Genomic DNA, 15,902 nt, shown 5'->3' on the forward strand with positions numbered 1-15,902 from the left:
AAAAACACCTGCTTTATGCCTACAGAATGCACTAACCTTTCTTTCAGTAGGTACTTAGAATTTACTACTGGTAGTTGAATTGGAGGATGCAGATGAACAGTTATAACACAACCTTTACAAAAGCACTTCTTACAGGTTAAGAAATTCTTCATATATAGCATTGTATGTGTATTCATGTTGGTGGGGGTGCACAGCAAGCAATTGTTTCAGTGCTCTTACCCTGGCTGTAGCTGGAGGTGCCTGTTTACCCAGTTCACCTGTTCCATGCACTAACAAGGCTGCATCTGCTATACAATCTCATGTGTTGCCTCTGCCAGACTGCCCTAGAGATGGAACAACTAAGTGAGTATAGAGCAATGTAGTGAATTCCCACAGGGATGAATGTCACCTCAGAGAGCTCCAGATGGGAATCAACCCTCTTATTGTTCAAAGTGTGCAATGTACACAGACACAATATTCAATTCAAAATTCAAAACAGTACTTCATCCTACACAAACACACACACAAAGAGCCATATATGAAAACACAGAAGACACCTTCACCAAACTACTTCCTGATCAGCAGGGAGTCTGAGCTGCAGGAAACTGAGCAACAAAGGCATCAATAAGGCATGGACAAGATGCCCTTTAAGCAAGGCCACTGGATAAAGCTGCACTCTTAGAGAGGCAATGCCATGAGCTGACTTGTGTCAGTGGTCTCATCACACGCACCAAAATAGTCTACTGAAATCTGCTGGTACAGATACTGTGATCAAAAATTTTCAGAAAAAACAAAGATCTAGAAGAAATCACTAGAGAGCAGCCTTCTTTTGCAACTGAAAGGAAAAAAACTCACCTCCTGAAGGATACACCCTATTTCCTAACTGCAACATTTTGAAATTTCAAAAGGAAAACCAGACAGACCTTTCCGGATTCAGAATCTATTTGCCTAAATCAAAGTTCATCAACACAGATTGATTCATTGCTTGTCCTGAGACCCCTGAAATTACAAGCTACAGAAGCTAAAGAGACTGTGTGGTAATGCTGCAATATTTTGTCTACCAATTAAAACATCAGATTTATATTTTTGCAATATTTTTCTTTTCTTCAGAAGCATATTAATTACAGTCACTACTTACAACTTTTTAATGCTCTATGGGAATTAATAAATTGTATCATAATCTTGCTCAATCAGTTAATTTACAGAAAATTATGTCTACATACTGTCTTCTAATACAAAGAAAACTAGATAGCACACTTATTTAAATGACATTTCATAACAATGATGACATATCTACAGAATGTCAGTAATTTTACCATACTAATAAACTCCCTAAAAAACAATCGCTAGAGCTAAAAGAACAATACAGTCACAAAAAAAAGACTAATAACTTCAATTCTCTTTGATTCACAAGAAACAAGAATAACCAGAAGCCTCCTTAAAATAGTAAAAAACTTTTACTTTATACAACTTAAATCTATTTCATTAGTATATTAGTCTCATTAATAGATATTGTCATCACTACATATTTAATTACATTACTAAAATATTGGTTTAGGGAGTATATTTAACAATATTATGTGAGCAATTAGTTTTATAACAGAGGAACTGTTTAGAAAAAGTTTTTATCAAATATACAGTACACTTTTTGGTTTTATAAGTATATGGGATTTGTGTTACTCTCATCCTCATTTTGTAGTTGTTCAAAGACAAAAACTTCAAGACACACAGTATTGTCTGTTCTGCAATCTGGGGGATAAAAAGTGTGAATCTGCACGTACCTGATCCTAGCACTGGAAAGTTCTGTCAGAATAAAGATTCAAAATATATATTTTCATTTTTCAATAGCAGACAACCTGAAGTTCTTGCCCCATAACTTCACATCTTTACTACTAGATCACTAGTGAAATGTTTTATTTTAGCTGTTATCTTGTTTCTTGGTACATAAGTCAGTTTTGTAAACAAACCAAACAACAAAATTTAAAAAAATTTAAAAAGAAAATAACAAGAACAAATAACCCTTCAGAAACACAAGGACTCTATTTATGACCAGCAATGGATCATAACCACATTTAAGATGACCATTCTTTCCTATGTCTCACATTCTGAACCTTAAAAAAGAAAAATTGGAATATGTTTTACCAATTTTATAAACACTTCAATAATTTCTCTTCATGGTCCTAACTTTTTCCTTAAAGAAAATGATAAAACAAGTGTTTTCATACCTTAAAAAAAGTCACCAAATGTCTTCCTAATACTACCAACAAATAAAAAGGGACACATTAGCTATCATGAAATAAAGACTGTTCCTTCTTTTCATGGACGATAAAACTGGTAAGTAGTTTGAGTTAGGAAAAGTTTCAAGGGAATAACTGATTAATTGAAAAACCCTATTGTAAAAGGAGAATTGCCCAAATGGGACTGGCAAAACCTTGAAGTGAAAAGCTTAAATATAATAATGGAAGACTACAAAAAAAAATTCTATTAGCTCCTCCAAAAACTCTCCCTCTTAAGTAAGGCTTCCAAGTCCTATTGTAAAATACCAACTAATGAAATCTGTCCACTCTTTATGAGCACTGAACAATATGCTTCAAAACTAATATCATAATTGAAGTGTCGAAAAGAAACACTCTAAAAGCAAAAAATTCTTCTAATTAATATACAGAACTTAATTATGATGTTCAAGGAAGACTCTCTAAGAAAAAATTTAGATTAAATTCACAGTAAAATAACGTTTGATGTGAAATAGAACAGTAGGAAAGTCTGTATTTAAAGCTTTTTATAATTCTACCTTAACCATGGGCAAGAATCAGTACCAAGAAGATTAATGATTCTGAAGTTACTGACTGCTTGGATGTTAAATTACTTCACAAAACAAATCCAGAAAAATGTATTTGCTTCCAGGGACCTAAACACTTGTATTATTCATTCCCTAACACTGGCTGTTACCAAAAACCCATCAAGACCTGTGCTACACACATGAAAATCTGGGCAGTTTCAGGTCAGAAAAGTCTGTGTTCCCTCTTAGATATGTAACAGAGCAAAAAACCTCTAAAATCCCTATATTCCCATTAATGATCAAAAGGATTCCACAAATGGCACAAAGTAAAGCAGATAATGATGATCGGTAAAGTCAAGACCCATAAAGACAAAACTACTCTCTTGATTCCAGATAATAACCAGTAACAGACTGCCATACTTGGAAACTAAATTATGTATTAATCTAAAAATATTCTCTCTTTGAGTTAGTATCTATTGATGCACCCTTACCAAGCTTCAGGTAACAGCAAAGCATACTCATATGGTGAAGTAGTCTCTGGGAAATTGGAGAGAATCGCCTGTCTGTGTGGAAGTAAAGCTGATCCATGAAATGTGAACAAAATTTCCAAGGCTCTGACATTGCTTTCCTAAAGAACAGAACAGTAAGTCGCAGAGCTTAAGACTGATTTAGACTGAAAATGAGCAAAAAAGTTTAGGTCATACAGCGAACAGTTCATTTTTAAATTTTCTTTAGCAACAAAAAAACAAGGCCAGGGTCACAGCATTTATTTATTTAAAATTAAACAAAGACACCACCTCTTAAATTTCCATTGAGACTCAACTAAGTTCAAAGGGAGGAGGAAAAAGCATTTTAGTGCAAAGAGCAATAACAAAACAACATTGGATTCTAGCAACATAAATATTAATACCCGAGCATAAGTTCTTGCTGAAAGTACAATATTCTGATTTCTGAACTTCTTAAAGAATTCTCCATCATAATGCTCAGCTGCATGAGGCCCTCCAAGGATTTCCTTCAAAACAAAAACAAAAAAAAAAAAAAAAAAATACTGCTTTTTATACAAGATTTACAAAAGCATCAAAAAGTCCATACATCTTTTTATCTTAGGATGAGTAAGTATGAGGTATATGTAGAAAAGTATGCTGGGTTTTTTGTTTCAGTATGAAAAAAACAGATGCATTTTTTGTTGATAAGCTAAGACATTTTTCTGCCTTATTTTAATTAAGGTTTAGACATCATTAATTACAGAGATGTGGTAAAAGCCATAAAGGGAGTGTGTGCATTACCAACTGCAAACTTAAATCTTAAAAACTTAGTAAAATACAGTTTGACATTCCAAAAACTTTCACTTTAGTAAGCTCATGGAAGAAAATTATTTGTTAGAGAACCTGCACAAAACTTGTCAATTTGACTGACAGGAATATCACAGTAATCCTGCCTGAACTCTACATCTCATGTAGTTGCATAATTCAATTCCCTGCAGACACAGGATGTTCAAAGCAGACTTTTGCCCAACTGAACCTCTCAAGACTAGAAGCCATCCTTTTGAAACAATGAATAGAAGAAATACAGCCACTTGAACAGAAAACATCTTACATTTCTCCAGTGATAGACTGTAGCTTTTCAACCAGGCCATAAACATTAATACCGCAATAAATAACAAAAAAGGGTAAGATGATGTGATGCAAAAGTTGAAAGAGTACCTATGGTGTGAGAACTCAGAACTCACCTCATAGGTCTCAAGGCGATCAAGATAAGTCAACAGTTTCAGCCTGCTACGGCAGAGCTCCTTCTGTTCCAGGGTCAGCCTGTGTTCAGAACAGGAATTTTCACATTTGCCATTAATATTTTATGTCATGTGCATATGAAGACAAATGTTACACATTTTAATGACTTTGTGCACTGGGATATATCATGAAATTAAGTAAACCAAGAACTTTGACACAATATAATGCCAATTAAAATTTAAACCACTTTTCTAGTAGGAATAATATATGTAAGAGTAATTATGTTCTCGCAACTGTGTAGTTATTATAAACCTATCATTCTGAATAAAACATGGCCTAACATTTCATTTACTTTGAGAAGTTTACTGATAATAGCAGTTCTTGACGTTTCTTGGCTTCCTTTTCCTTTCTAGCATCCATTTCTTCATCTGGTGACAAAAGGTCTTCATAGGGAATTTCAATGTCTACTTCCCCTGGTAAAATAAATCTGGAAGACAAAAATCAACAATCTCAGCAAAGAAGGAGGAAAACAAAAAAAGTGAAGTAATTTTTAAAGAGAAATAATAAAAGAGCTTTTTGTCTATGTTTTGACTAAAAAACTGCACATGTATAGAAAAATACTGAATTTTTGTGTTGCAAAAAAGCAGGGATTTTTCCCAAGCCAACAAGAGACATCAACTCTTGTTTCCACTCCATCCCTAAAACAAACCAAAACCAAACTTGATAAAAGTTTCTAAATTTGACAGCCAGCAGCTGGATTGGCACAGCTCTACAGCAAACAAAGGTAATAGAAGACTGCACAAAGAAAGAACAGCCTCTTTCTATTTCTACCATCAGAAACTGAACACTGACGAGAATTGTCTCTACCTTGCTTCTGCTTGATCAAGACATAACCAAACACATTTATAGGGCTAGCTGCAGCTTTCAGAAGCAACAAGAGAAACAGATTCTCATAGTAAAATATTACATCATAAATTCCTTCTGATGAAGAAATTACAGGGCATATATTTACAATGAACACCATATTTTGTATACATACAGAGATAAAATGCATAGGCACTTTATGAACATCTACAGAATAGTCTGAGTCAACGCACAAGCTTTCTTTATGTCCTGCAAAAGCTTCTCAATATTTTCTAGTAGTTGATAAGATAAAAAATTGACCCAATTACTATAAAATACTTTATATATCATTCTTTAAAAAGAAAACAAACAAAAAAATACTCTTTCCAAACCTGCCACCATCTTCTCCTTTTCCTATGGCCACAAGAGCCTCCAAATCTGTGCCCTTCAAGCCATACTGAAGCAGCTTCTTAGCAGCATCTGCATTTTCTGGAACTCTTTCCAAGCACTCATGAAGAACCCATGCACGTTTCTTGATTTTGCTCTGTTCAAGAACAAGAGCACAGACACAATTCAAAGGCTGAATTCAAAGCAATGGAACCAGAGATTACATTAAAGTTCCCTTCTTCCACTTAAGAAAATGTCAAGCTCCCCTGGTGACTGACACTGCAAACCAACAAAAGAGATGAGAACACAATAAACACAATTCCCTCAGAGGGGAATATATATGTGGCACAAAAGGGCACAGAAATACCAAATTACTTAGCACAACTTCCACAACTAGAACAGACGTTATTATTTGTACTTTCTAATTAATGTCACTCCTTTTTACACGAAATAAAATGTGATGGTTTAAGGGTAAAATACATGTTTTATAAACCAAGTACATAAATTCCACAATAGCACTAGAGTAATTTTCAATACTATCCTCTTCACATGCCAGTAAGATTGTGTGAAAGAAAAGGCATCACAATTACAAAACATATTTGCCTGATCTGCTGATCTTTGGTTGACATTACAAATCAAATACAGAATGGCTAAATTTTGACATTCAGTTGCTGAAGAAAAATAGAATACACTTCTCTTGTAATACTTTAGCCTAGACTAACATACCTATCTATACTCCTATACCTACACTAATATACCTATATTACCAATACTATACTAATACTAAACTATATATTACTATTTTAAAGTAATAGTATATTTCTATTACTAATACTTTACCACAACCATGAGGTTGTACAACCTCAACACCATTTTTCTGCTGATTTAGAAGTCTTCTTCCAAGCAAAAAAAAAAAATCCCATGTTGCATTCTACTGAAAAACTCAGTCACAGAGTTCACTGTAAATTTTGTTATTCAAACTTTTCAATACTAACTTCACCTTCCCAATTTAATTCTATAATAATTGGAAGTTTAAACAGTTGATATTTCCAACTATTATTCTTCACTTGCCAGGCACTAATCTACTACTGCATGTGGGGGAAGAGATTACACAGGAAGTGTGTTGCTATCAACAGAAGTTAGGAGATATTCCAGAAGACTTTTATTAACTGCCAAGGTTTCTAGATTAGGCCTTCAATTAAACTGCTCTCTTACATATGACATGAAATTGAATTTTCGGAACAATTCTTCAAACTGCCACCAATTTACATTGCATAACTTAGAACACAGTTGAGAATTCCACTTCTGTAAAGATAACACAGTCAGTTTAATAAGGAAGTAAAAAACAAAAAAAAAAAACAAAAAAAAAAAAAAAAAACAAAACACAAAAAAACAACAACAAAAAAAAAAACAACAACAAAACAGAAACGCACCAAATAGTCTTGAATTGAAGCAACATTAACAGCTGACTTCCTCCACTGTCTTTGGTATACAAGATCAGAATCAAGGCCATACGTTTGAGCTAAAGACAAAGCTTCTCCATATTCTTCATTATCAATCTAAAAGGCAAACACATTAAAATGAAAGTCATATGATTTTCCATCCTGAACAATTAATTGCTAATTTTCTATGTTGAAAGAGGTAGAGGGATAATTACTGTGGGTATGCATCAGCAGGTAGGAAAGAGACTCGTTCAAGATACAGATAAGTAAGACTTAGATCTGATGGACACCTCTGGAAATGAAAGATTTTTCCCTTCAGATAAAAGGAAGATGTTATTTAGGTAACATCATATTAGTTATACATCATATTTAGTGGGACACCAGCATTCTCTGGGAACTGTAAAAGTTATAGAGTGGGCTGGTTTACCATCAGAACAATTGGAATGGCCTAGATACAGAAAACTGTCTAAGATCCCTAGAAACAGAGCAGTATCTGTTTGGTAAGAATGACTCAGAGACCTAATCTGTACATATCTGAAGAAAACATGCAAAATATTCACAGATGACTGTAAGTTAACCCATTCCTGGGCCAACAACAAGTTAAACTGATTTCATTCAATATATTTGCCAAGTCTTTCACTACATGCAAACACGAGTACATGTCCAAGTCTAGTCCAAGTCTAGCCACATCAATGATACACTGAGTCTTGCTGTGGAAACATCACCTCATTTTGGTTATTATAATGCTATTTTTAAAAAAGGATCCCGTTAATCAGGTGACACAGCACACTGTCAGTTAAGAGACTCTTTGAAATATATGCCTAAACCTTTTTTTCAACAGCAGGAGTTAAAAGAAAAATAAAAAGCTCTTTCTAAATAAAGATGATTAAAAGAGATTTGACTTTTCCTTCCGACTTACTTTTCTCTGATACAGTTCCTCTGGAGTTGTGGATCTTAAGCTGACAAGGCGGAAATTCTTTGTAATAGTACGTGGTCGTTTCCGTGGAGGAGCAAATCGTTCCATTTCTGTTACAAAGTACAGGCCTTGCTTTAGGTAGCTGAAGTATCTGTCCTTAGCAGAAGTTTCTTCATCTGAGTCTGAGTCATCATCTCCCTCATCTTCATCACCAGGCCTGCTCTCCAAGCGCAGTCTTTTTGGAACAAGTTTCATCTCACACTGCACAGAAAACATGAACAAGAAGCATCTATCTAGTACCTCTAAACTAGTTTAGTAAGAATTGAGTATACCTCCACTTCCAGAACTTTTCAGAATCAACATCCCTCCTCACTCTCTCCTTCAAACCATTTGTTACTCAGTTTGCTTAACATGTTTCAGAAAACCAGACTGCATCTGTCTCCTGGATCTGAGGTTTCATCCCTCACCTACAGAAGTGAAGGCTTCTTAGTAAACTGCCTTTACCCTACACCTCCTGCACCAGCCAAAACAGGGCAGAACAGTGGAGAAATCTTCCTACACTTTCCGTGGCTTACTGCAGCATACAGTTGTGTTTTCAACTCTCGACTATTCAAATAGAGGTTTTCTATTCAATGCAATCTCAGACTACATCCTTAGGCTGTAGTATGCCAGTCATGAGCTATGCATATTATTTCCAGAATAATACAATTTTCCAAAAACATACACACAAGCTTTGGTGTGGACTGAGATTTTCTGATTCTAATGCTAAACTTTTGATTAAGATGTTTAAGGCCTATTTCAATATAAGCTTTAGAAAAGAGTAATATTCCTCTCACTGAGACTCAACATTCTAGGAGTTTTGCTTCTACTCTCCACAAGTTTTATCAAGTTTTTCTTAGAACAGTTAAGGTGCAGCAAGCTCAGAATCACCCTGCAGTGCCTATCTACAGATAAGGAAGAAGAATCACTTTTCCTATTAGTAGCAACATCTATTTTAACCACCCTACCTTAGGATCAGACATAAAAAAGCAAACTGTTATACTGCATTCCAAAAGGATACCTGCTTGTGCACATTCCTCACCTCCAGACTTAGAAATCCTCCATCGTGAGCCGAGGTAACCTGAGGAGAACTCTCAAACCATTCACACGTCTTCCCCAGCAAGTTTCTTAAAGTCTTGACTGATGACACAGTCAATGCACCAGAGCAGCGAGCAAGGATGACAGAATTATCTGCCCACCAATTTACATCTATCAATGGGTAATAGGATTCTTTATCTAAAATAAGAATGCACCATATAAAGAAAGATAATATTAAACCTCAGGTAAGAACAGAAGATACCTCCATTATGAAGAAATATGGTCTAATCTAACAGATATTAATTGTTATATTTGCAACCTTGGTTCACTAAGTCTGTATTTTATATCAGTTATCTTTTACTAGACAGTTTTTGTGTTAAATAAAGCTGTTGAGGACAAAAAAAAGTCACAATTACAAATATATACATCATTTGGAAAAAATACACAGCAAACTGATTTACTTGTACAAAAAAATAACAGATTTTTCATCTATGATAAAGATCTACTCGATTACCTATCAGGCCATCCTCAACATGACAACAAACCAAATACTAATGAAAATCAGAAAAGGCTACATTGCTTTTGAGGACAAGTAAACCTATCAACATATTCCAAGAAGAGGCTGTTAGGAATATTAAACTAAAATAACCAAATGAACAAGAAAGTCTCTAGGACTGAGGATGGAAGCTGTGGCATTTCCAGTCACTGTCTTTATTATGGTAACTGGGTGTTGGACTAAAATGGGCTCATTTTGCTCCCCACACGTCACTTCCCACTCCTCTGATGACAATAACATTTCCCCAAACAGCACTAAGAAATAGGTCACATTATTCCTTTTTTAATAGTGCTTAACCAGCATCCTGCTTATGAAGGTCAGATGAATTAACCCAAAAGCAGAATTACCAAAGAAAATATTACAAAGAAGCAGGAATCTTTTAATAATATAGATGTGTATAAGCAGCAGCAAATGGATCATGGAATAGCTATTGATCTCTGCACTCTTGGAACAGCCATGCAATAACCAGGTGCTAAATGGCTGCCCAGATTGGCCCAAGCTTTCAGAAAACAATAGTGTGATTAGGTAAATCCAGTCAGAGGAAATTGTTTTAGAATTGTTTTTAGAATTTTAAACCAGTATCTTTAAATTACAGTAGCTTTCAAGATTATTAGACATTTACATGAAGAAAAAATGAAATCCTGTGCTAATAGAAATAATCAACTTTATTATAGCTATAAAAGCATTCCCAAAAAAAATCTGGAAAAAAACCCTATTGTGACACTTATTTAACTCTGCCATGCTACAAATTCAAAAAATCCAATTTTGGCACCCTGACTGAGATTTAATTCAGCCATTTCAATCTTCATGTATTTGAATTATTATTTTTAACTGCACAGGGATATAAAATAATGATCTAACTTTACTGCATACCTTTTATTTTCTTTCTTTTTTCACTAGAGAGTCTCCAGTCTGGGTTAAGCTCATCATAGCCAGGCTAAAAAAAAAAATTATATGCAACTAAATCTTTGTAAAACAGAATCCATTTATTTACTCTGCAGCCAACCCACTCATTTTTTAATTGAAATGCTCTCTATAAATTCAAACTCTTCTCAAGCACAAACATACAACCTCTGCAGTACCATTGTACTTTTCTACAGACAATAAAAAAAAAACAAAACAAAAACCATAAAACCACAAGTCACAGCCTGACCAGCTTTAAACAGTAATCATACCCTAAAGATTTCTGAAATAAAGGTTCTCCAGCAATCAAAAGCCAAGGGTTTGCTTTTTATGTCAGTACATAGGACTACAGGCACATAAAGTAATCTCCAAAAGAGCCTGTGTAGTGGTCTTGTGTGACAGTCTAGCACAGTTCTCTAAGTATTTTCCCCAGCTTTTTCATAATTATGAAGCCCCTTTCAAGATTAGTGCAAGAAAAGCAGCAGTATTATTAATTGACACACTTCAAAGTTTAGAATTATGTTGCAATGCTGTTATTTTAAACGTGATTTAGCAGTGACAGAAATCCTGCCCCCAAGTGCAACACAGTGGAAGTACAGGAAGCTGAAATAACTGAAGCACATTAAGATCAAGCAGAAGGTGTTTTTCAGACTTGATTTTTCAGTAGAAAGAGAAGAGTCTACTAATTAAAAGTAAACATGAGGTCACTCTAAGTTAATTTCACACATATTATGAAAATACACATTATACTTGGACACCAGTTTCACCTACAAAAAAAATTTTGTGAACAGTCAAGCACTAAATATTCCTTTATATCACCCTCACTGAATTATGAAGTCCTGAATGCACTTCAGAATACATATTCATTATTGCCAAAAACAAACAAAAAATACTACTCGCTGTAAGCATCCTTGAGCAAAATTTGTCAAAAGTGTGCATTTAAAATAAATAGATATGCATATATTGACACACAACACTTATCCCAACACTAGAATAGAATTTCTTTTGAGTTTTTTGTTTTTTCTTTGTTTTGGTTGCTGTTTAAAAATGCTTTTCTACATAAGCTTGAAATTACATTTCGATCCCATTTGTTTACCCTGTTTGGAACTGATTTTGGTTTATGTCTTGTAGGTTTAGAACAGAATACACAGTACTCCAAGTGAAAAGCTTTTATTTATTACTCAAGAAATTATTGGGAGGAAAATCAGAACACTTCACATACTAGTGTGCATCAGTTCAGACTTTTCACTTTTCAGAATGCATTTCATCATTAAAATAAAGTTTAGGGTTTTTTTTTTCTTTGAAAACTACTTAGCTTTAAATTCCTAGTGCTTAAATTGACACAAGTCACACAGAAGTTTGCTAGTGTCTAAGAAATTCCTAATGTAAATTCCACTACTTAGTTTTGCAAATAATTCCTGCAGAAAGCATTGGACTTAACAGCAAATTGGTTAAGAAAATATTCTACAGCATCATATGGAAACAGGTATGGTAAATTTTGAGGGAGGAATAGAATATACTAAGACATTCAGAATTTGGTTTCAACCACTGAAACAAATTTAGCCTCTACTTCTATAACTGCATTTCAGTCTAATGGCCTTGTAGTCTAATTCTAAAAGTGTTACCTATTAGGCACCAAAATGCTTCATGAAAAAATTAATTGCAACATAATTGGTTCCTTCTCTTAATTTTTCAAGTTTACAGTTTACGAATATAACATAGAAAGATTATAATAAATATAAGTATAGGGCTCTTGAAAAATATGGAGCTGACTGGGAAGCTAATATGTAGATAATGCATCATTACCCAAACTCCTCTCATCTCCTACAAAAATACAATTCCAGGGGAGTAAGATATCTAAGTCAAGTCTCTAAACATGTACATTCTTCTTCTTACCTGAGCAGTTTGGTCCCATTCTCCTTGTTGTCTGAGAGATGGAATAGACCAGATTGTCAGTTTTCCTGAGAAATGAATAGCTGCCAAAAGAGCTCCATCAGGAGAAAGATTCATCTTGAAAACTCCATCCTGCCGAACATGATATCCAAGCAAATAAACAAACATAGTAAAGATATACAGCAAGGAACAGCTAAAAAAAATCCTAAAATATATATTTTTTTCTATTTTAGGGAAACAAAAAATTGTGCAATCTTGCACTCTGAAAAGTTAACATGCCTTAAATTAAAAATAAACAAAAAAACACCTATTCTAAAAGAATAGCTGTGACATGGAAGAATAAAAACAACCTGCATAAAGGAACAGTACTATCTTAGTATGAACAAATCTTTAGGAATGTAAACTTCTCTATCACCTTGTTATATGGCAAATAAAACCTGGAAGTGCAGCATTCCTAAGAGAACACCCTGACAGCAATGCAGAGCTACTTGGAGGAAAAACTGCAGGTTGCTCTCTGTATAGCAAAAACATTCAGCAGCCTCAGATTTCTGCTATCCCGGCTCTCTAGTCCATCCAAGGCAGACAATTACCAAACCACAGCTTAGTACAGCCCTTCCTCCTTGGGAGGAAACTTATAGGTGAGTATTACTACAAATCAAATTCTTAAATTAAAGGAAAACAAAAACAAAAAAATACAGAAAATACAGACATTAAGAGATCTTGGAGACATAAGAGATCTGTTGTCCATTTCAGGATACTGAATCAGAATCCAAGAACCTCTTGAGTGATAACAGACCAAGTAGTAACATATGAATATCAGATTAAGTCCATTCAGATAAAATAATTCAACATTTGTACATTAACTTCATTAAGGCTACAAAAATTCTCCCTGATTAAGATTTCTGTCAGCTCTGGATACCTTACTAGAGAAAATATACTTCTAACAAAATACCTTCCTAAGGATTCGTGAAATCCTGCACATCTACAAGTGGTTCTGTACACTATTTCCACAAGAAATACACATTTAAATTTTAAAGTAAAATTTAGTGACACTGTCAATGAATGACAATTTCTGAAAATACATTTTACATTTATTCACCCCTCTCCCAACGAAATTGTACATTTTCAGAAAGACTATTAATTTCTTAAAGTGTCTTATCATCCCTGAAATACAGCAGCATATAGATTCCCAAAAAAGTATATTGTTAATGAAATTCCATTTTGTTAGTTCATTTTAAAAAAACTTTTAATAAAGATTCATAATTAAAAATTTCCAAGTTTGCAGTTAACCAATTTTTAGGCCAGCATTTCCCCTTTTAGTAAATACCCCAGCATAAATGAAGCACAGAAAGGTTAGTTGACATCCACCAATTAAGATGTTTTAATGGCATTTCTACAGAATATTACTTGTAGGTATTATTTGAACATAAAAATAATATTCTTTGAAGGACAGTGTGTTTGTTTGGACTTGGGAGGTTTTTAATTTTTTTTTTTTATTTTATTTCTTACCCTTTTTAGTTGTAGGTATGCCATAGAAGCAATGACAATCAAGGAATCTATTTACTGTTGTACAGTGGTTTGCAACTGTTGAGAGCGCTCCTTAAATCCATGCCTAATACGTGTCTTTAATTGAAAAGAGCATCAAGGGGTTTTTTCTTCTTTTTAAAAAAAACATTAAGAATTATGTATATTAGAAACAATTAATATTCTCTGACTATAATCTTAGGCAGCTGCAGTAGGGCACTTTGAACTGTAATTTGCCTAGGAACTGTTCACACCTTCTAATATCACTTCTCTCTTTACAAATCCATTTGCACGAACAACAGACAAAGACCAAAAGACTGTTAAAGGACGTAGAAACATAGAGGTAAAATATACAACCCATTCAAATAACTGATCAGTGGCATACATCACAGATCTTCAAAGGAGGTAAATGTTTACTCAGCAGCCAGTAACAATTCTCTGGCTGTGAGTATTAAATATTGGGTGGCCATTAACACACTCAAATTTATCACCCAAGCCCTGTTATCTATAGAAATTAATCAGTCTTTTGCCAAAGCAGGCAATGCTGTCCCCATAAACAGCTTGTCAGCTTAAGGGAACAGCAAAAGATGATGTTGAGAAACGCAGCAGGCTGGCACTTCACATTTTTTAAGTGTCATTTAACAACACTAAGAATCAAATCCCAGTGTAGTCAGTTCTAACAGTAGCTGCTGTATCTCATATTTTAAGCATGATGTTCATTCCACACTAGGAATAAAAACTGTACCTTATATATTTAAGCCCTAATTGCTGAAATTGGATCAAAACATTCAAGGATAAGTAAGTTTCCATATTTCTTCATTAATTTAGTACTGGCAAGTGCAATGAAATTGAAGTTTAGTACAGCTACATGCAATACAAGCTTTTCAGCTAAAACAGCTTTAAGTCAGATTTGTCTTTAGCATTTTCAGTGAAGGAAATAAAATCTCTCTCACTCTTCACCCTTGAGAAAGACTCAGAAAGATTTGTTTTCCCTTTCCAATTAAGCAGGTAACTTTTTCTTTTAACTAGCCACATAAAACTTCACAAAAATCTATTAAGGTTATTTCCAATTCAGATGAGCCATTTTTCCTCTCAGGAGGACAGAGAGTGAAGATGGTAGACAGATTCTTTACTGTTGTTTCCTTGTTTTTTACAAGAAGGGAAAGGTGGATAGACAAAGGAATCAAACTGAGGCTACACATGATGAGTAGACAAAAGAAGTGCAGTACTGCAGGGGACATTCCTAAGGCATGTAGAAGAAAGCCACGAGCACCATGTGCAACACCCTAGAAATACAGAAATCGCACACCTACACCTCAGCACAACATTCAAGGTTTAACACTCATTCATAGCAGAGAACACAAGGTCCACACCCACAGTTTGTTAAGAATAAGTTGGTTCCAATCAGCAGTTTCATGAGGTTCATATATCCTGGGAGTAGAAGTCTGACGCATAATATACTTCTGAAGCTACTTAGCAAAATGTTTCCATAGTATCTCAGACTATAAAAATAAAGTCCTTGTGTCTGACCTATTTAAATCATAAATTATTAGTTTGTATCCACTCTTTTTTTCTTCCCCACATGGTATGAGAATTGTGGGCTGAGGCTTTTTTGTTGTTTTCTAGTGTGATAGGTGTAGCACAGAAGGCAGAGTTTTGTTCTTTATCTCTTGGGCATATACTTGAGAAGCATCATCACAATCTCTTCTTGTAGAATATATAACACATCCAACAAGGTCTGATTATCACATTCATTAACAAATAATTAGGTGGCTCCTTATACTTTCTTTTTTGAATAAGGGTTAACATTTAATATTGAACTCTACATCTCTAGACCTATTCCTGAAACCCAGTGATTCAAGCTTCAGCAAATGAA

General features: G+C 34.4%; 1 protein-coding gene across 1 annotated transcript in view; it reads right to left on the minus strand.

Annotated features, from left to right (window-relative positions):
* NBAS (NBAS subunit of NRZ tethering complex) overlaps positions 1-15,902 on the minus strand; it is a 155,402-nt gene that overhangs the window by 122,590 nt on the left and 16,910 nt on the right. Inside the window, exons 12-21 of the mRNA XM_021525380.3 lie at positions 12,506-12,634; positions 10,580-10,643; positions 9,155-9,348; positions 8,077-8,334; positions 7,149-7,274; positions 5,721-5,872; positions 4,838-4,972; positions 4,488-4,566; positions 3,669-3,770; positions 3,250-3,386 (exon numbers count right to left, since the gene is read on the minus strand). Of these exons, the coding sequence (XP_021381055.2) occupies positions 3,250-3,386; positions 3,669-3,770; positions 4,488-4,566; positions 4,838-4,972; positions 5,721-5,872; positions 7,149-7,274; positions 8,077-8,334; positions 9,155-9,348; positions 10,580-10,643; positions 12,506-12,634 (1,376 nt within the window). The remainder of the gene's footprint in view (positions 1-3,249; positions 3,387-3,668; positions 3,771-4,487; positions 4,567-4,837; positions 4,973-5,720; positions 5,873-7,148; positions 7,275-8,076; positions 8,335-9,154; positions 9,349-10,579; positions 10,644-12,505; positions 12,635-15,902) is intronic.

The sequence above is a fragment of the Lonchura striata genome, chromosome 3, assembly GCF_046129695.1.
Source record: "Lonchura striata isolate bLonStr1 chromosome 3, bLonStr1.mat, whole genome shotgun sequence".
Lineage (NCBI taxonomy): Eukaryota > Metazoa > Chordata > Aves > Passeriformes > Estrildidae > Lonchura > Lonchura striata.